Source organism: Tasmannia lanceolata, unplaced genomic scaffold (assembly GCF_043159265.1).
Source record: "Tasmannia lanceolata isolate RefF3 unplaced genomic scaffold, GAP_Taslan_0.1 ptg000023l, whole genome shotgun sequence".
NCBI classification, from domain to species: domain Eukaryota; kingdom Viridiplantae; phylum Streptophyta; class Magnoliopsida; order Canellales; family Winteraceae; genus Tasmannia; species Tasmannia lanceolata.
The window spans coordinates 5,263,004-5,283,257 of NW_027518700.1; the positions used below are offsets into that span (position 1 = coordinate 5,263,004).

The 20,254-nt window shown below is 37.3% G+C and overlaps 1 protein-coding gene across 2 annotated transcripts; it reads left to right on the forward strand.

The window, feature by feature from the left end:
- Positions 1–1,066: 1,066 nt before the first annotated feature.
- Positions 1,067–20,165, forward strand: ATG18B (autophagy 18 B-like protein). 2 transcript variants are annotated; one of them, XM_077366157.1, is made up of 11 exons: positions 1,067–1,255; positions 1,623–1,696; positions 4,620–4,693; positions 4,914–5,023; positions 5,391–5,482; positions 8,651–8,763; positions 11,390–11,509; positions 11,673–11,818; positions 18,522–18,635; positions 18,744–18,812; positions 19,493–20,165. In XM_077366157.1, the coding sequence occupies exons 1-11, from the start codon at positions 1,197–1,199 to the stop codon at positions 19,632–19,634; spliced, it is 1,113 nt and encodes a 370-aa protein (XP_077222272.1). In that variant the 5' UTR covers positions 1,067–1,196; the 3' UTR covers positions 19,635–20,165. The 2 variants fall into 2 exon arrangements, with proteins under 2 accessions (XP_077222272.1, XP_077222273.1); XM_077366158.1 differs by having other exon boundaries at positions 1,110–1,255; positions 1,637–1,696.
- Positions 20,166–20,254: the final 89 nt, after the last annotated feature.

Sequence of the window (20,254 nt, forward strand, 5' to 3'; positions counted from 1 at the left end):
ACTAGAATTGGATGAGATTGTGGGTCCGGCCCAGTGTCCTTCGTCTGTTAGGATCATGGTTTTAAATTTCGACCGAAATCCAAAATTTCGGATTTCGGTGGGGACCGAAACCGAAATCTGCTGAAATTCATTATTTCGCCATTTACCAAATTCCAACGAAAATTTTGGTAATTTCGGTCCGAAATTTCAATTATATGCCTTTTTTAATTAAAAAAAAGTGTTACAAAATTTTGGAATTTCGGTCTGAAATTTCCGGTGGGATCCGAAACGGTTACCGAAACTGAAATTTTAAACCATGGTTAGGATCATGGTTTTAAATTTCGGCCGAAATTGGATTTCGGTTAGAGCTGAAGCCAAAACCGAAGTTGCCGAAATTTCGACTACGAAATTTCGGCAATTTGGGTGAAATTTTCGATAAAATATTAATTTTTTATTTCTATATAGAATTTTGGCCGAAATTACCATCTTCCATTCAAACTATCTTACAAATTGAATTTAAGCACTTGTCAGGAGGAACGGCCAAGTTACTGCAGTTTTCGGGCATGTTTCTTTCTAACCTAGGAGAACTATTGAAAGCATTTTGCTTGCTTTCATACTTGGTTGATTGGTTCCTTACTAAAGCTGAACTAATGCAAACTTACCGATCTTTCCTGGGGGCCCAAAAAAAACTGACATTTCGAGGCTTCTACCAAATTTCGGCCGAAATCAAATTTCGAAACTTTAGGCAAAATTCCACGAAATCAGATAAAATAATATTTTATTCCATAGAAAATTTCGGCCAAAATTAGTTTGCCAAAATTTTAATAATTTCGGCTGAAATTTCCGGAAAGTATTATTTAAGGGAAAAAAAATCTACTTTTTGGGTGAAATCCCTAAAATTTCAGCCGAAATTTTATACCGTTTCCAATCCTGTATACCCAATTTCGGTTTCGTACTGAAATCCGAAATTTAAAACCTTGCTTTTTTTTTAAAAGGTGATTAGGAAAAGGGATCCCCAAAGTATTTAGTAATGGCACCCCATTCGCCTGACGTGGCGTAAGGGCATACCTACGATAACCAGAGATGTCGCTTTCTGGTGTTGGAGTGTTGGGAGAGAAAAGTAGTAACCGAATCCCTGAACAGTAAACCAAGAAAGGGAGCTTCTTTTCGAGCTTCCAAGATCGGAAAAAAAAAGGGTTTAACAAAACGCAGGTGAAATGAAAAATCAATCCTCATCCTCTCCAATTCTCTGTGCTTCTTTCAATCAAGATTACAGGTATAACAATCAAACCCCCGCTTATCAATTTCTCTGCAAAAACAAATTCTACTTAGGGTTTTTTTTTTTCTTCTTCTAAATTTCTAATTAGGGTTTTTTCGAACTCTGACTATTCATGCAAAATGCAAAAATCGATTATAATTGAGATGATTTCAATTGTATGTTTTTTTTTCTTTTGAAAGAAGGGAAAACAATGAAAATTCCATGTAAAAAAAAAAAAAAAAAGAACAATGAGAATTTTAATTCTGATTATGAGAGAAGCAGTATTGAAGATTCTCGAAAAATCTTTAAATTATGCTCCTTCCAAGTACCATAAGAGATTCAATTGTTTTAACCTGGTGGTGGTTTATTTTATGTTACATCGCAGTTGTTTTTCCATAGGCACAAGGGATGGATTCAAGATATTCGATTCTCAGAGTGGGAGACTATGCTATGAAAAAGGTATAAGTATGATGAAGTACACTTGTAATTCTATTACCTTTAGTTTTATTCTTAATAACTGCAATTGGATAACCAGGTATAGTTTGTTACACTACTTTGAACTTTCCCTTCAATTTTAGAACCATTATTTTAGGGAAATGATATTGCACTCCCTTGTCTTAATTATGCCACTCCTCTTTTTCTTTTACACTTTTTTGATTGGTTGTTGAAGGATCTTAAGAAATCCCTAATAGTTATCTACAGCCAACCTGAAAAGTATTTAGCAAAGTAAGTAGTGTCATTTTCAAAAGAAGGGAGCGCAATATTATTCTCTAAACTATTGTATCTTTGTTCTCTTGTATGTATGTATGCTCAAGGAGACAACAAATTGTAAGTAGAGTGGATTATAGGATAGTACTATAGTGATTTAACATAGCGCTAAAACGTGAGTGTATACATGTTATTGAGTGAGAAATGTGTACCCTGTTTTGTTTTTTATAGTGTTTTTTTTTTTTTTTTTTTGAAAATGTTTGTTTTGATAGTATGAAGTTCTATATTAACTAATGGTCACTAATACATCTGTATAAACATACGTTAACTTTGAAATGTTAAACATCAAAATATCAAAATTGATTTGTACGCCAAAGTTTCGACGAAATCCATTCTGGTTACCAGCCATCTATGACCAAGCGAAAAAAATACCCTAGATGGAGTCGATTGGTGCTGTTCTGTGGTTATGCATTTTGAATGGGAATATCAATAGCCTACACACACACACACAACTGTTTGTGAGCTTGAGCTCATATAGCTTATATGAGCTAGAGTGCCACAAAAACATGGCTCCCACATTTTTTGGGGTGATCCAAAGCATTCATTTGGAAGGAATTTACATAGATAGGGTGTGTAGCAAAAATCAGGTCCATAGGATCATCCTAACCCATCCAAAAGTGGAGGGGAAAACGGACAGACACTGTTTGTCGACAAATCTGCCCATTTTTGCCCTCCATTTTTGGAGGGGTTAGGATGATCCAATGGACTTGATTTTTGGTACACACCCTATCTATGATGGGGCCTTGCAAATGAATGGTTTGGATCAGCACAAAATATGTGGGGCCCATGTGTTTGGGCACTCAAGCTCATATAAGCTTATATGAGCTCAAGCTCACGAATAGTTATATATATATATATATATATATATATATATATATATATATATATATATATAGAGAGAGAGAGAGAGAGAGAGAGAGAGAGAGAGAGAGAGAGAGAGAGAGAACATTTCCTACACACTTGTGTAGGTAAGTTACCCACACACTACCTTAAAATACAGTGGGGGCCCACATTGTTTGGGTGATCCAAACAATTCATTTGAATGGTCCTCACATAGATAGGGTGTCCACAAAAAATCAGATCCATAGGATCATCCCAACCCTACGATTTGTGGAGGTAAAATGGACGTGTATAAACCTTCACAAATTAGTCCATTTTTTGCCTCCATAGTTTGAATGGTTAGGATGATCCTATGGATCTGATTTTTTGTAGACACCTTATCTATGTGAGGATCATTCAAATGAATGGTTTGGATCACCCAAACAATGTGGGCCCCCACTGTATTTTAAGGTAGTGTGTGGGTAACTTACCTACACAAGTGTGTAGGAAATGTTCTCTCATATATATATATATATATAAAAGGAAAGTGTTCCTGAGCTCTAGCTCAGATAAGCTTATCTTAGCTCGAGCTCAAAAACACTTGTGGCCCTACATTTTTTGGGTGATCCAAAGCATTCATTTGGAAGTGTCCCTTCCATGGATAGGGTGTGTACAAAAAATCAGCCCTATAGGATCATCCTAACCCTGCCATTTGTGGAGGGAAAAAATGGGTAGAAACATGGACACACAGTGTCTGTCCATCTTCCCCTCGACCTTTGATTGGGTTAGGATGATCCTATTGATCTGATTTTTGGTACACACCCTATCCATGGAAGGGCCTTCCAAATGAATGCCAAAATTGTGGGGCCACATGTGTTTTTGAGCTCGAGCTCAGATAAGATAAGCTTATCTGAGCTCGAGCTTAGGAACACTTTCCTATATATATATATATATATATATATATATATATATATATATATATATATATATATTATAGAAAATTGTCTTAATTATTGAGAAACATATTTCAGTGTAAATTTTTTGGAAATGTGTCTCCATTTCTAAATGGAATCTTGGCATATTAAAAAGTGCTAAAATTTGGAAACTAAGGGTGTGTTCGGCAAGGCTTCTCATTCTCACCGACAGAGTCGGTCAGAAACGGATCGATGAGACTATGCGGAAGCGGGCTCCGATTCGCTCCGGGGAATCTCATCATTCAGTCGCACAAAGAGGAGAAACTATGGAAACAGGCTTTGCGGGTCGTGGGTTCCAAACAATATTTTTGAGATTCTTTTGCTTTTCTCATTTCTGCACCACAAAAATTTGTGGAAACCATTTTACTAATTGCTGCCTAACACGCTCTAAAGTTACTAGAATTGATGGAAATTTGAATGATTAGAATTGTATGTGATATTAAACTTCTTTTCTTTTCTGTATGTAACTTTATGCACATTGACAAACTGAAATTTTAATGGTTAGAATTGTATGTGATATTAAACTTCTTTTCTTTTCTGTATGTAACTTTATGCATATTGACAAACTGAAATTTTAATGGTTAGAATTGTATGGGATATTAAACTTCTTTTCTCGGGTTAGATCCCAGCTTACCTATCCAAAAAAAAAAAAATTCTTTTCTTTTCTGTACGTAACTTTGTGCATATTGGCAAACTGGTAATCCACATGTATTGAATGGTCTAGTTTGTCAATTATGTTCTTAGATATGGATTTTTCAATTCAAGAGAGTTATTACTTTTATTTTATCCAGATATTTACTTATAATCTGTTTTTATGCTAGCCATTGGAGCATTTAGCATTGTGGAAATGCTATTTAGCTCAAGCCTTCTCACTGTAGTTGGAGCAGGGGAGCAGGTATTATCAACTGCCCTTTTGTCTATATTTCCATTCTGAGACAGTAAGTGACTTGCATATTTATATACTTCAATCAATTATGTATTCTCCTACTTGATGGCGCTGGAAATTAATTTCCCAATGTTATCTTAATTATTTTTAGTTTCCTATAATTCTTCAATTTCCTTGTGCTGTCTTAATCATTTTTAGTTTCTTATTATTTTTCAATTGCCTGGGACAGCCATCATTGTCCCCTCGTCGGCTTTGTCTGTTCAATACCGTGACTGGGACTGCCCTGAGAGAATTGAATTTCTTGACTTCAATCCTTGCTGTTCGTGTAAATAGAAAACGGTAAAATCCTATTCATTCCGTAATACAAGATTTTACATGTTGTGTTCTTCTCCAATTTCACATGTACCAACGGACTGAAATGCAGTCCTGTATGAAATTGATAGTACTGCTACTGCATACAAATGGAAAATAAGATGGATTAATACATTAATAGGAATTTATGACTAATAAACTACATCGTCAATGATTTAATTGTAGTCCTCTCATAAGATTTCTGTCACAGTGTAATTAGCATATTTTTTTTTAACTATAGGAAGCCAATCAAATTTCCTCAGTAGGCAGGGTGACTTCAAAGTTATATGGATTTTTGCTCATATTCTGGTGGTCTTTATTCTGATTATACTTAATTCAATATGTGATCATGCAGGCTTGTTGTGATATTGCAAGATAAGACATACATATATGATTTGAACAGTCTTGTAATCCTGGACACAATAGATACCGTGCCAAATACGAAAGGTCAGCACTCAGGGTACAAAATCTTCCATTTTGCTACCTGCCTTTGATTGGAGAAGAGATTTTATTTTCATTCCCACAACTTTAGTTGTTCTAAAAGTTTTAAATTTTTTGGATCAGAAAATTGATATATGTGGTGCTTGTACAATTATCTATTATGCAATGTTTTCTATAACAATATTGTTGGCCGATTCCTCGTTGGCCTTTTGGGTTGTTTTAGCTTCCATTTCTTCTCTTGTTATTTGGGATAGATAATATTTTATGACTTCTCTTGTGCTATAATTATTGTCTGAGCATTGCAGTTGTCTATTTCATATGGTTGTTGAAGGATATCTTAGTGCCATCTCTGATCATTCTGTCTGGTGGTTCAATATCATATTATATCTAGAAATTTGGTTCTTAGAGTTGAGGATTCTGATTCCTGAATATTCCTCAATGCTTAGGCGCCATTTGGATACGCGGATTTTAGAATCTTGCATTTCCTCAAAATCTTGGATGGGAGACAAGAGAAGGAGACCGTTAGTCGTTTTCTGATTTCTCAACCTTCTTTCCGTCAGCAAGAGAGTAGGAGATCATCCCATGTTTCCAGGTTTTAGAAATCTCAGGATGGGGGAGAGATCTCTAAAACCTGTATTTCTTGCTTAAAATCCAGGATTCTAGAGAAAAGTGAAACGGATGCTCTCTTTATTCTCTTGTCCCCCATCCCGTATTTTGAGGAAATCTAAGATTCTAAAATCCGTGTATCCAAGCGGCCCCTTAGATATTTGTGTAACGCAAGCAGTGCATATGACACAAATATCTAAGGGGCCGATTTTCAAAAAAAAAAAGAAAAAAAAAAGGCCCCTTATATTTGTGTCATGCACTGCTTGCGCGTCACACACTTCTATTGAAAAGTAAGGGAATATTTGGGTGTCGCACTTTCTGATAAAGCAGCTGTTTGCTGCCGCTTGATTCCAGAACACGATGAAAATGCACAAGCATTGACCCTCTGCATTGATTATTCTGGACACCCAAACAGTTTGCCTCCACAATACTTAAAATGGCTCCGTTATACTTAAAACGGCTCCATTCTAACATCTCTTTACCCTATTCTGTAGGGACATTAAAATAGACTCATGGGCATGTTCCTTAAAACAGACTGCAATTGAAAACTTGTTATGAAATGCATGTCATACATTGAACTCAATATTGATGAGTAAACAGATACTCAACCACTTTCTGTCCATATCTTTTATGTAATAAAATATATGAAGAAAAGAGAACGAAAGGAGAAGACGGGATATCATGTGACAAAAGGGGAAGAATCTGATTCCTGTAACTCACGAATGTGTATTACAATATCGATTATACAAAGAATGCCAAATGACTGAATAACGAAAGTGTAAACGAATACTTCTGACAGTGTCAAGATCTATTATGTGGCAAGGCATGGCAGATGACAGCAAATAAAGAAAAATAAAGACAATGATTCGCGAATTCAGAACATGTTGTAGAGGCATAAGTGCTAAACTAACAAATGCTATCTGAAAAGTAGAGAATGACTTACATGCGTAATATAAGATTGTGTGTTTTACTTGGAACATGGTTGTCTGGTCATTTCAATATATATATATATATATATATGAGAGAACATTTCCTACACACTTGTGTAGGTAAGTTACCTACACACTACCTTAAAATACAATGGGGGCCCACATTGTTTGGGTGATCCAAACCATTCATTTGAATGGTCCTCACATAGATAGGGTGTCCACAAAAAAATCAGATCCATAGGATCATCCTAACCATTCAAACTATGGAGGCAAAAAATGGACTAATTTGTGAAGGTTTATACACGTCCATTTTACCTCCACAAATCGTAGGGTTGGGATGATCCTATGGATCTGATTTTTTGTGGACACCCTATCTATGTGAGGACCATTCAAATGAATTGTTTGGATCACCCAAACAATGTGGGCCCCCACTGTATTTTAAGGTAGTGTGTAGGTACTTACCTACACAAGTGTGTAGGAAATGTTCTCTCTCTCTCTCTCTATATATATATGTATATATATATATATATTGTTAAAGTATAAAAGATTAAAGAACGCCTTCTCCAACAGCTTAAGCATCTGGAGTAACTGGTTGTTTCACATGGTATCAGAGCAAATGCCTGGGTTCAAACCTCCTTGATAGCAAAATCCACATGCAATGGCCAAACCCAAAAGTGGGGCCTCATGTGCCACGTGTAGGCCAACCCAAAGAAAGAGGGGCCGCACGTGAGGGGGATTGTTAAAAGTATAAACGATTAAATAACACCTTCTCCAACAGCTTAAGCTTTTGGAGTAACTTTTGAAGATCAAATCCTGGAGCTGAGTTATGGGGATCACTGTGTGTATGATAAGATGGAGGAATCTAAAAGCAAAAGACCAATCACCAATCGTCTGTTTAAAGGACTACTTTAGTGCCTACATGAAGCATATATAATATTTTATGTACATGTAATCTGGTCTACCTGGAACATGAAAGTCATAAGACTATGCTATGGATGCCTTGCGTCATCATCATGAATTGACACCTCTATTCTTGTTACTGTTGCGATACCTTTTCTTTATTTATTGGCTTGTTGGGTGCTTATTACTCTAAAGGTGTAAAGAATATAATCTTATATTTTTGTTCATGGTTTAGTGCTGTCTTTTATATTTTATTTTTAGTTTTTTATTTTGATACTTTGTGGCATTTGTAATTTTTTTCCTGTCTAGTGCATTATTTTTTACCCTTTGTGTTTCAAGCACTGAATATGCTTTTCAAATTACTAAAAGCTGTTTATGATCTTTGTATCTGTTCTAATGTCTAAAACTATTTGGTTTTCCTAAAATAAGTTATTGTTTGAGTGTTATGTTTTACTTCCACTTACTGAAAGACCCTTGAAATTTTCCTCGTACTAAAAATGTTGCTCTGCATTTCTGTTAGACATAATGTCGTGAAATTGTTTTTTTTTTAAATGGTTGTTTTGAATCATCACAAAATCTTTTATCATGGTCAGCTAGACCAGTTTCCTGTGTCTATTTTAATATACATTTCTATTGCAAAATCATATCGAAGTAGCTTTAAACTGAGAGAATTTCAATTGACTTCCGCAACACTATGAAATTAAATTGTAGGCAGCTTACTCGGCAATTTTTATTTCAGGACTTTGTGCATTCTCCCCTAGTTTGGATGGTTGTTATTTGGCTCTTCCAGCGAGTACGAACAAAGGGTCTGTTTTAGTGTACAACGTAATGGAACTCCATTCGCATTGTCAGGTATGTGTATGTATGTATGTAGTTATGCATGTATATGTGTGTGTGCGTATATCCTTGGCTTTTTCTGATGAAATGCTTTCCATAGGATATGACGTCATGACCTGAAAATTCTATCCGTATCTTGTCATTATGTAGGCTTTGTGTTTCGTGTGTGTACTTGGTCTCAAAGGAGTTCTCCAATGTTGTTCAAGGAGAATTTAGTCTCCTGGCTATCGCATAGATACAAAAGTTAGATTGCTCCTAGGTACAGTGAAAATAAATGGTGGAAAATTTAGATGCTAAGTGTCAGGAATCCTTCTTGATGGGCATGTGTCTGCAATATTACCTTGGCTCATGCTAGCACAAGGAGTTTCAAAATACCGATCCGGTGGCGATAAGAAATTCCTACACATCTCATACTTCAATGGTTCCTAATCAAACCAAATTATCTTCCATGTACTCATGGTAGCATGAGGAGCTCCAAAATAGTAATTCAGTTGGAGCAGAAATTTTTCTACACACCTGTTATGTTTTTTTGTAGGTAAGCTTGGATTGAACCTCCAACCTCAAGGTTGAAGAACAAAACCTTGACCAATTTCTACACAACTGCTACCATTCAAAAAAATAAAAAATAAAAAAAATCTACACAACTGCTATTCTAGGGGTTCCCTATCAAGTCAGTTTGGAACACCAAACACACTAAATGAAGAGGACTGTTCCAACTGCAAGTTGCAAATTCGGGATACCTCCCATTTTGTATTTGGATTTGGAATTGAGTTTTGAATACAAATTAAATAGATCCGGCAGCTCATGTAGAGGGAGACAGAGGGTAGGGGGTACTTCCTAGTGGAGGGGAGAGGTTGAGGAGCAAAGAGGGTGAAGGAAACTGCCAGATCTGTGGATTTCCAATTTCTTATTTCCACAGCAAATTTAGAAATCTGATATTTTTCACTGTCAGCTGCTGAATTAGAAATCCAAGAATTTGATCCGATCCAAATTACAATGCAAAAATGGCTACAAATGTGAGAAATCCAAATCAAAATCTTCTCAGCATCCAAACGTGCCGTTAGAGAATTTGTTCAATAGTCCTCACGAGAGCCGAAATTAGATCCTCTGTTCCTGTTGGTCCAATTAATGGGGCATATGGCAAGGTATGTTACTCATATACAGCTACAATATCTGATACATTATGTGGATCCTCTAAGTACCCAAATCTTATGGGGTCGGGTACATGGATCCTCTAAATTCCAAATCCTAGGATACATGTACAACTAGGATCATATATGTGTGCGTCGAACATGGTTAAGGCTTTTTTAAGACTTACAATACAGGATAAATCTCTGCTATCAAATTACCAAAAAAGTGACGAGCAAATTAGCAACGATGAATTGATCGAATTAGATGTGGGTAGTGGCGCTTCAACATTCTCTTGTCTAAATAAAGGGATTTTTAAATATTTAAGTAGCTCAGATTACATATTTTTCAATGTATATGTTGATAGTTATAAGCATTATGATCTCTACCTTACCTGCAAAGTGATACAAACTTTCTAGGTTGTAATGTGAGCCCAATACTCCAGGACTCTCCTTTTTGTTTTGATCTTGTTATGCTTCACTTCTTTCAAATTCTTTTGATTGTTTTTTGGTTTACGTTATGACCATTTCTTTTTTGCAAAAAAAAAAAAAATCCCTCAAGAAGTAGATGTAATTGCCAGCATATAATTCAAAACCATGGGAGAACGAAAAGTGTCCTACCCAGGCAAAGTGTACCCATGTGGTTATGTGAGTACTGGAAACATGGATATTTCACTTGAAATTGCTAGTCTAATATACAAGTTCTGCAAATAGCATTCCTTGAGTACAAAACAAATAATATCAAATTACATCAAAGCTCGGTACATTGTTATGGTTATAGTTGGCCCACTTTCTTTGTTCAAGAAGTGGCATTTTTTCTAACTGTGTGTATGCTTGTAGTTGTCTAATGTCTTGCCATTCTTGCCTGTATCTTTCTTTTTCCTTCTATAGTATTGAAAACTGATATTCTAACCAATGTGAAAAACTCTCAAATGTGAGCTCGATCAAGGTAAAATTGAGTTGACTTGGGCTTGGTCAAATAATTGATGACGTCAATTTATTATTAACCAAAGCGAGTCAAAGGAGTTTTTGATTGACTCTACGGAGCATACTTGGAGTCGACATTAACTTGGCCCAGGTAAAACCGTGTTCGTCTTGACTTGGCTAATTTGATGATTAACCCCCGGAGTTTTTTTTTTTAAAAACAGCTATTATAATGGTTCCATAATAGAGCACCATCACAATAGTAAAACCCTATTGCTTTCCTTTAGTTTCTACATTGCATCGACCAATCTTCTTTCCCCTTTTTTGTATAACTTGCATACTTCCTTATTTTTTTAAATGGTACTTTCATACTTCATTATTCTATCCTTGTTTTTAGTTATTGTCATTTTTTTTAAATGATGAAGCTTTAAAATTGAAGAGAAAAAAGGGCCCCATCGGCAAGCTGGTCAAGGGAACAACATCAGTTATTTCCATTGTTGCAAATAAACTCAGGGAATAATGCCAGCTCTTCTCATGCACTGCTCTTTTGGTTTTATTGATCACAATATATTTGATACTTTTTACGGCAGATAGATGCTCACCGGTCACCTTTGACTGCAATTGACCTTTCTTCAAATGGTATGTACGTGGCAACGGCTTCTGAGCAGGGAACAATAATCAGAGTTCATCTTGTTTCACAAGCAACGAAGGTGAACCGTGTCACACTCGCACTCTTCTTTTCTTCTAACTAGTTTCCAAAGGCTACTACTATCGATTCCAAACAAGTATTTTTGCTAATTTTTTTTATTAATTTTCCTATCAAATCTTCAGGTATATCCAGTGTATGGAGCCTAACTATTCTTTCTCTAGCAGTCATATAGTTTCCGAAGAGGGACGTACCCATCAACTATCTATTCTCTGTCATTTGGACCTTCTGTTCAACTTCCGGATATTCTTATTGCTACCAGTTCTTCAGGCTCTGTCCATGTTTTTTCTCTCGGTTTTTTGATAAATCAAAGGTGAGAACTCTCTCTGCAGAAGCTTTTCATTATCCACACGACAAGTGAATGTGCTTCCTCTTACGACTTTTTCCGTGCGACCACTCCCTGGCTTGTAACCCCATGAATTCCTTGTTGCTGGCTTCTTTTACAGTTTTTTATTCCCCTCTATATGGGATAATTGGAATTTTCTTATGTAACTTGGCAATTATTTGAGTCTTGCACCTTTCTTTTCTTTTTCTTTTTTTGATATTTATCCTTTACTGAATGAAGGATAAATATCAAAAAAGAAAAAAAGAAAAGCCTTTGCTGAGTTGAGTTGAGTTGATATTTATCCTTCACTATACATTGTTCTTTAGGTATTCTAATTTTCGATCTTTCTGTGCATGTAGGACATTAGTCATTCTTTGCGCAGGAATCTAAGCTTTTGTGAACAGATATTATTATTCTCTCCTGACTTTTTTTTATTACTGTTCCCTTGCCTGTCTTGTATATTATGAGTGGAACTTTAATAAGGGACAGCAGTACCACACTAAGGCCCTGTTCGTTTCAAATTGTGACAACCGATTGTGAGCCCCAAACCTATTATTGGATCAGAATTAAACGTAATTGTGAGCCCAATAATAGGTTTGGGGCTCACAATCAGTTGTCAAAATCTGAACCGAACATGGCTTAAGATAATATGGATGGAACTTTAATATGGGACTGCAGTACAACACTAATGAAGTCTTATCGAATCCTTTATTGACTTGTAGGAAGAATGTCCAGGGTTACATATTTAATCTGTCTTATCAAATCCTTTACTGTTCCAACTATATTAACCAACATCCTTTTTCTCATTCATAACAGATCTAACCTAATATGGGCTTTTCTGTACACGCAATAATATTGGGTTCTAATTTTTGTTTATTGTTCCCAAGCTTGTGTTTGATGTATTGGTGGAACTTCGTATTCTATGGAATTTAGCACTAATATGCCTACTGCCAGATATTGTCAATAGCAGTTTATTCTTTTGACTTCTAGGATCATGGTTAGGATTTTATATATAAGGAGTTCATGATCCAATTCTATCCGGCAAAAATATGCATAATTGAGTTAAGATCCCGGGATTTATTTGATATTGTAACTATTACTTATCAGAAAAAAAACAAGCAAAAAGCTACAAGTTATTATCTAGGCCTCTAGTAGCACTTGTTGTGCCAGATAGGGTAGAATTGCCACCACAGAGCCGCAATATCGTGGAGGTAGAGAGGAGCTGTCTTCATCTTGTCGGTAGATTCCTCCTCAATGGTCATGGCTTCAAAGTATTGCTCCAGGCTCCAAAGAAAATTGTCAAGCTCCCTTGCATTCCTTGCCCCACTGTAGCCCTTGGGCTTAGATACATCTTCGGGGTTGCATGAGTGGTGACCGCACCACTAGTGACCGCCTTCTTGGATAGCGCCCAATCAGCCTTCACCTCTTCCATCTCACCACGTATGGCCTCGAGCACACCAAGAACTCGGTCTTGGAAGGCTCAGAACTCCTTCCTCAACATGTCGGAGATGGAGTTCAAGGCACTGAGCATGTCTCCTCGAAGCTCTTTTTTTCCTTCTTCAAGCTCCTCAAAGCGTCGGTCTATATCCTCTAGCTGATCCTTCCCATCAGCCACGGTAAGCTATACCCTAGCCAACCGTGCCTGCATTGATGCCATAGGGTCCCTCAAAACCTCCTTCGACCGGCCACCCCCACCCTTATTAGACTTGGTCAGGGCAGCACCACTGTGTTGCTCCTCAACTTTCACTTCATCAATCTCGTGGCTGGCCATAGCTTCCTTCTTGCCTTCTACCTCGTCCCCACATGACCTAAAATCCGATAACACTTCCCACGGGCTTGATCTATCCAAGCACACACGTGCGGCACTTAGGCACTTGTTGCCCCTTTGAGTGACTAAGCCAAGCCTTCCTAGCTAGCAACACTTCAAGACAAGTGAGCTAGAGAAGAGAAGGAAAGAGAAGAACACAAGAGAACAAGTGAACACACTAGAGGAAACTTAAGAGCACTTAGAAGAAGAAGGCAATTTTATTGCTCTCAAAGCTTTACAAGTTGCTTCATTGCTTGAGTGATTACAAATGAGGGCTTGTCCCCTTTATATAGGCAATGGCCTTAGCAATGTGTAGCTATGCTATTTACATGTGTCAAGTAACCAATGTGTCTCTAAATAACTCTTATGTCTAGAATGATCTTCCACCTCCTCTAGTGGAATTCTCTAGAGGTATCTAATCCTCTTCTAGAGTAATTACATGCCTCACCTCTAGAGACTCTTCTACAAGGTTCTTAAAGATTCGAGCGTCTTCTATATAATTCTAGATATGTCCAGGAGGTTCTAGAATCCTCTCCATGATTCTAGAGAAATCTGCAAGGTTCTAGAATCTTCTAAATGATTCTAGGGATGTCTAGAAGATTCGAGAATTATGTAGATAATTCTAGAGGTGTCTAGAAGATTCTAGAATGCTTCCCGTGACACCTTGATATTCTTTTTTGAGGGAAGTTTGCACGAGTACGGAGAGGATGGATGCTCCTGCACCTAAGTGGTCTTTGTCGGGCTTGGGCAAGTTGGAACTCAACGTTGACGGATCGAGTTTAGGAAACCCGGGCCCGACTAGAGTTGGAGGGTTCCTTAGAGATGAACATGGTCATACAAAGTGGGCTTTCTTTGGCTCTATTGGAATTAAGGACTTCAATAAGGTGGAGGTGATGGCTATTTTACAGGGTAATAGGCTAATAGATAATGGATATTTAGATCGATTGATTATAGGAGACTCCCTGAATCTGAGTAGATGGATGGACCGCAGGAATCCGAATCCTTGGAGATTTGTAAATGCCCTAGAAGAAATCCAGGATCGGTTGAGAGGTCATGAGATTACTTTTCACCAAGTCAGAAGATCGACCAATATGACAGATCGTTTGGCTCAAGCAGTAGTTGAGAGGGCCCACTTGGAGTCATTCGATTTCCTTTCTCCTTTATTTCTCTTGTTCTTAGTTTTTTCTACATTTATGTTGTTGTTTTGATAATTTTGATCTTTTTCTTTTTGAATGGTAGAATTCATTAGAAGACCGAGGAAGGACAGAATGTATAAAAAGAAAAACAATACAAGAAATACAATACACCCTCAAGGGGAAAGAAAATCAAATCTCTCAAAGGACTCCAAATCAACCCCCCTCCTAGCTTGAGAATCTGCCTCTCCATTTGTCGATCTCCTAAAATGATTGAACTCCACATGAGAATCTCCAATAATATCTAGGATTTCATTAAAAAAATCCGCAAACCTCCACGGAAATCTATGAGAACCGAACAGCCAACGGATGACATTTATGGAATCACCTTCCACTACAACATTATTAATATTCTCCCCTTCAAGCAACTTTATTCCTTGGTGTGCAGCCCTCACTTCCGCCTCATTTGAATCGGCAATCCCAATAGGACCTACAAAAGACCAAATCACCTCACCCAAATCATCCCTTAATATCCCACCAATACCCGCTGGGCCGGGATTACCTAAACTTGATCCATCAAAATTAAGCTTACGAAAGCCATGCCCCGGCGGTTCCCATTCTTGTTCAATATTATTCCTCCTGTCACCACTTGAGCACACCTCTAGCCATTCATACCATAAATCAAACGCCGATACAAACTGAAACAACTGTAATGACTTCGCCCAACAAAATATTGTTAACGCCACAACTTTAGAGGCAACGAAGGTGGCACTTTTAGAAATGCCTCTGAAAGATCTTGCATTTCTTTCTCTCCATAACGCCCAAATAACAGCAAGAAAAGATAGCTTTCAAAGAGTTTTCCCCTTCAATCCCCACGGGGCATATTGCCAACTCTAGAGCCTGGGCCATGTCCCTCGGAAAAACCCAATGCACCCCAAACCTCCCCAAAACTTTTCCCCACACTTTCCTCACGAAATTACAATGAAGAAGCAAATGGTCCGCCAATTCTCCATCTTCTTGGCAAAGAATACAATCGTTTGAATTCTCCCTAATAAGGCCGCCCAGCCAAACACAACGACCGAAGGTGGAGCTGGTATATCCCAAACTTTGGCAATCACAGGAGCAACAGGAGAAGGCAATAACTGATTGTAAAAAGATTTAGGCAAGAATTCACCTCCCGTATTCCAAATCCATACCCTGGAATCCGCCCCATCCCTCTTAATATAACAACTTTCAAGAACATCAAAGAGCCTAGAAACGGATATAAGTTCTCTATCAAAGAAATTCCGCCTAAAAACAGGTGCCCAAATGACCCTTCCTTCCAACCTTACAAAACAATCCCTAACCAAAACATCCTTCTCCGACGCCACCAAAAACTAGTCTGGAAATGCGACTTTCAATAGGTCCTTCCCACATCACAAATCCAACCAAAATCTCACTCGATCACCACTCTGCACCCTGAACCTAATGCCCTTATGAAAATCCAAGGAAACACCCAAAATATCCCTCCAAACCGTGCAACCTTTCCTAGGAAATCTATCTTCAGATACCCAACGAGACAAGTCCAAGCCATACTTACTAGCAATAACCCTCACCCAAAGAGCAACCACTTCTTCTCCAAACCTCCACAACCACTTTCCCCATCAGAGACTGATTCACCATTCCGACTCTTTTAATTCCCAAACCACCTGCTTTTATAGGCAAGCAGACCTTCTTCCAGCCCACTAAGGAAATACCCTCTTTTTTTTCTCGGACCCCCACTCCCCCCCCCCCCAAAGAAATCTCCGCTGAATCTGTTCAATTCTCTTCGAAATACTCACAGGGCATCTATATACCGACAATTGATAAATCAGAATGCTTGCTAATACTGACTTAACCAAAGTAAGACGACCACCACGAGATACAAGATTTCTCTTCCAAGTGTCCAATCTCCTCTCCACCCTCTCAACAATTGGCACCCAGCTAGCACTATTTGGCCTCCCAAAACCCAATGGTAACCCCAAATAAGATGAAGGAAGATGATCCAACTTACAGCTCATAATGCCCGCCAAACCAAGAGACAACTCATGATCCAAATTAACACCATACAACTTAGACTTATGGTAGTTCACAAGTTGGCCAGAAATCAATTCGGTCTTGGGGGCTTTCCCAACACCATAGTCCATACAGCTTAGACTTGTATTCCGTGAGTATCAATTATGACCATTTTCAGAAATAATATTAATTCCGCATGGAACTACTTGTCTTTTAATTGATTTCCAATTTCCAATTCAGAAAGTGAAAAAATAGGAAAATGACCATTGCACTTGAACAAATGGACAAAAACTGTGACATGGTGTAAATGTGACTTTTAAGTGGTCAGATTGTTAATGGTTGATACCAATGAGAAACAAAAATCTGAAATGAGTAGGCTTTTTCTTTTGTTATGGAATAATTAGGGATTCTGACCCTAATAAGGGATTTGGTGATTCTCTTAATGTGATAAGGTGGTTGAGGGGGTCCCATTCTGTACCATAGATATTTTCCGTTTTCTTTGATGAAATCTAAGATAGGATTGGGGTCGCATGTATTTCCTTCATTCATGTTAGGCAGTCAGCTAATGGTGAGGCGGATAGATTAAGCTAGAGAGAGAGAGTCTCCAATAAGAGCTTGGAATTCCCAGTAACAATTTCAGAAAGTGAAAAAATAGGAAAATGACCATTGCACTTGAACAAATGGACAAAAAATGTGGCATGATGTAAATGTGACTTTTAAGAGGTCAGAATGTTAATGGTTGATACCAATAAGAAACAGAAACCTGAAATGAGTAGGCATTTTCTTTTGTTATGGAATAACTAGGGATTCTGACCCTAATTAGGGATTAGGTGATTCTCTTAATGTGATAAGGTGGTTGAGGGGGTCCCATTCTGTACCATAGATATTTTCCGTTTTCTTTGATGAAATCTAAGACAGGATTGGGGTCACATCTATTTCCTTCATTCATGTTAGGCGGTCAGCTAATGGTGAGGCAGATAGATTAGCTAGAGAGGGAGTCTCCAATGAGAGCTTGGAAGTTTTTGACTATATACCTCCTTGAGTCTTTTGGAGGCTTGTATTTGTATTTTCTTTTTCTTATACCTTCCTTTGTACTTTTATGTTTCTGTCCTCCTCAGTCTTTTCCCTCTTTTAATAAAATCTTTTCCCCATTCAAAAAAAATAATTAGGGATTCTGACCCTGATTATCACGATATTTAGGTACTAGTTGGTGTGGACATCATGCTAGATATTGACAGATGACGCCTAATACATACATAAATTCATGTCCGAAGATCAATGTACATCATTTTGGATTGGGAACTTTGGACTGGAAGACATTATATTTGTCTTTCAAGTTGCATAATCATCGTAGCTATTTCTTCCATTCTCTATAGTTAATCAAATACAGCTTTTATGAATCTATGCAATTTTTGCTCTATGTAAATTCTAATTAAATGTGCCTGATCATGCAGTCACTTGTTATGACTTATGAGTATGATTGTAGCCAATTTCTTATATGTTCCTCTAGTCTCCAATCCAAAATCTACCATGGGGCTTTGTTAGGCTTTTCCAATTTTGGTATCTAAATTAATGGAGAGCAAAGTCTAATAATGATACAAATATGGTATAACATTCTAGTGCTGTTATTCTTTCGGTGCAAAAGCAAGCAATCTATTGATCTTAAGGGCCCACATTCACTTCTAACCAATGTTTCATAATTTCCCCCCTTTCGCAGAAGCAAAAGATCAAATAGTCTTCTTGGATCAATGATCCCTGACTCCATAAATGATGCCTTTGAACCTGCACATCACCATGTGCTTCACAATGCAGTCCCAGCTGGAGTCAAAAGGTAAAGCTATCATTTTGATTCCCATGATTTGCCCCATCTCACTTTTGTGCATACATGCATTTCTGATTCATTTGGGTTTTATACTAAATTTTGGATAATGTAAAACAGCTATGCAATTATCCGCAGTATAGACAGAGTTGCTGGTATATCTCCTTCAGACTCAGGTGGTTCCTCTAGGTGAGTGGCGCAGAGGATGGTTTCAAATTTCGTCCTTGAGACCGAAACTGAAATTTCGGGATTTATTTCAAGAAATTGAATTTTAAAAAAATACAGAATTATTCCGAAATTTTTCGGTAATTTCGGCGGAAATTTAGTAAATAATTAAATAATAATTTTTAATTACCGGATTTCTGTCGAAATTTCGGTTTCGGTCAAGAAAAAAATTATAACCGAAACCGAAATTTGTAACCATGACGCAGAGTAGAAAATGTCTCCAATATTGCTTACTTATCCTAGTTAATCAATGAGTACAATGATTAGCTACATATGTCGACCTTTTAACATTGATAACTGCTTCTGCAAGATTTTTATGATAGGTATATCATTTATTCTTCATCTGAAACTAATGCGAATAAAAAACATTAGTAGACATCTGATAATAAGTTGTGACTTGTTGGAGGTCTCGAATGGTCAATTCCAGAATCTATTTATATTGTGCGCGTGCCATTTTTTATTTTTTGTTTTGAAAAACAGAATTTTTTGTAGGTTATGTTGTTTCTCTTTCCTTTTGTAAAACTACCTCACATTTTATCAGCATCAACTTTGGCATGTCTATCTCATATCTAAGTTGTCAAGATCTTTATAAGGCTATAAAACCTTTAAAAGAACCTGGATTAAGTTCTTATCTGAATTCGCAGGGCATCAATTTTCATTATCACCTTCAATGGATACTTCCAGGAGTATAGTTTAACCATCAATCATCTGAATGAATCATCATGGAGTTTGGAACGCGAATTCAATCTGTTAACAGCTACTTCCAATGATGTCATTGTCTCATGAATGATTTGGAAGGCTTCAGCAATCATATTGCAGGTGTAGCAAGACTGTTCTAGGGGCAGCTAGTCTTAGCTTTAAGTTAAGGAGAGGGATAGAGGGTCTCAGCATCCTTGGCTGCTGATGGCACAATGTTATGATAGAAACCCTTTGGAATTAAGAAATGGTATGTGATCGAGTGCACGATACCCACGAGCTGGGTTGATGACAGTATTTCTTAGTAATCCACCTTTCGATGAAAAAGCGCCAACATCTCTGCATACTGCCCAAGTTAAGGAGAAGGGGGAATATTTTCCTGATATCATCTTTAGTATGTATATTATCGAAGTTCATGGGTCAAGCCCGTTTTATTTTATTTTTCCACTTTGCTGGTTCAACTGTATGTTTTAAGATCTCCATTAATTGAAATCATTCCATCAAATTGAATAATTGCACATGTGATATCATATGTACTATCTATCAAGATGAATCAGTAAGCCTATGATTGTGATTCCTGCAACACCCAATGCTGATCAAGGACTTTTTTTTAATGCTCTACCCAAATGGGTCCTTGTTTGCAAACAAGATTATTTGAAGTTGTGTCTTTTGTAAATGGGACATTTAAGGACTCTTTGGAAGCTATTAGA

Bases quoted from the DNA above. Each gene is read 5' to 3' on its own strand.
- ATG18B (XM_077366157.1), top strand. From the start codon at position 1,197: ATGAAAAATCAATCCTCATCCTCTCCAATTCTCTGTGCTTCTTTCAAT. The intron at 1,256-1,622 runs GTATAACAATCA...GTTACATCGCAG, and splicing joins TCTTTCAATCAAGATTACAG to TTGTTTTTCCATAGGCACAA. The intron at 18,813-19,492 runs GTGAGTGGCGCA...CTGAATTCGCAG, and splicing joins GACTCAGGTGGTTCCTCTAG to GGCATCAATTTTCATTATCA.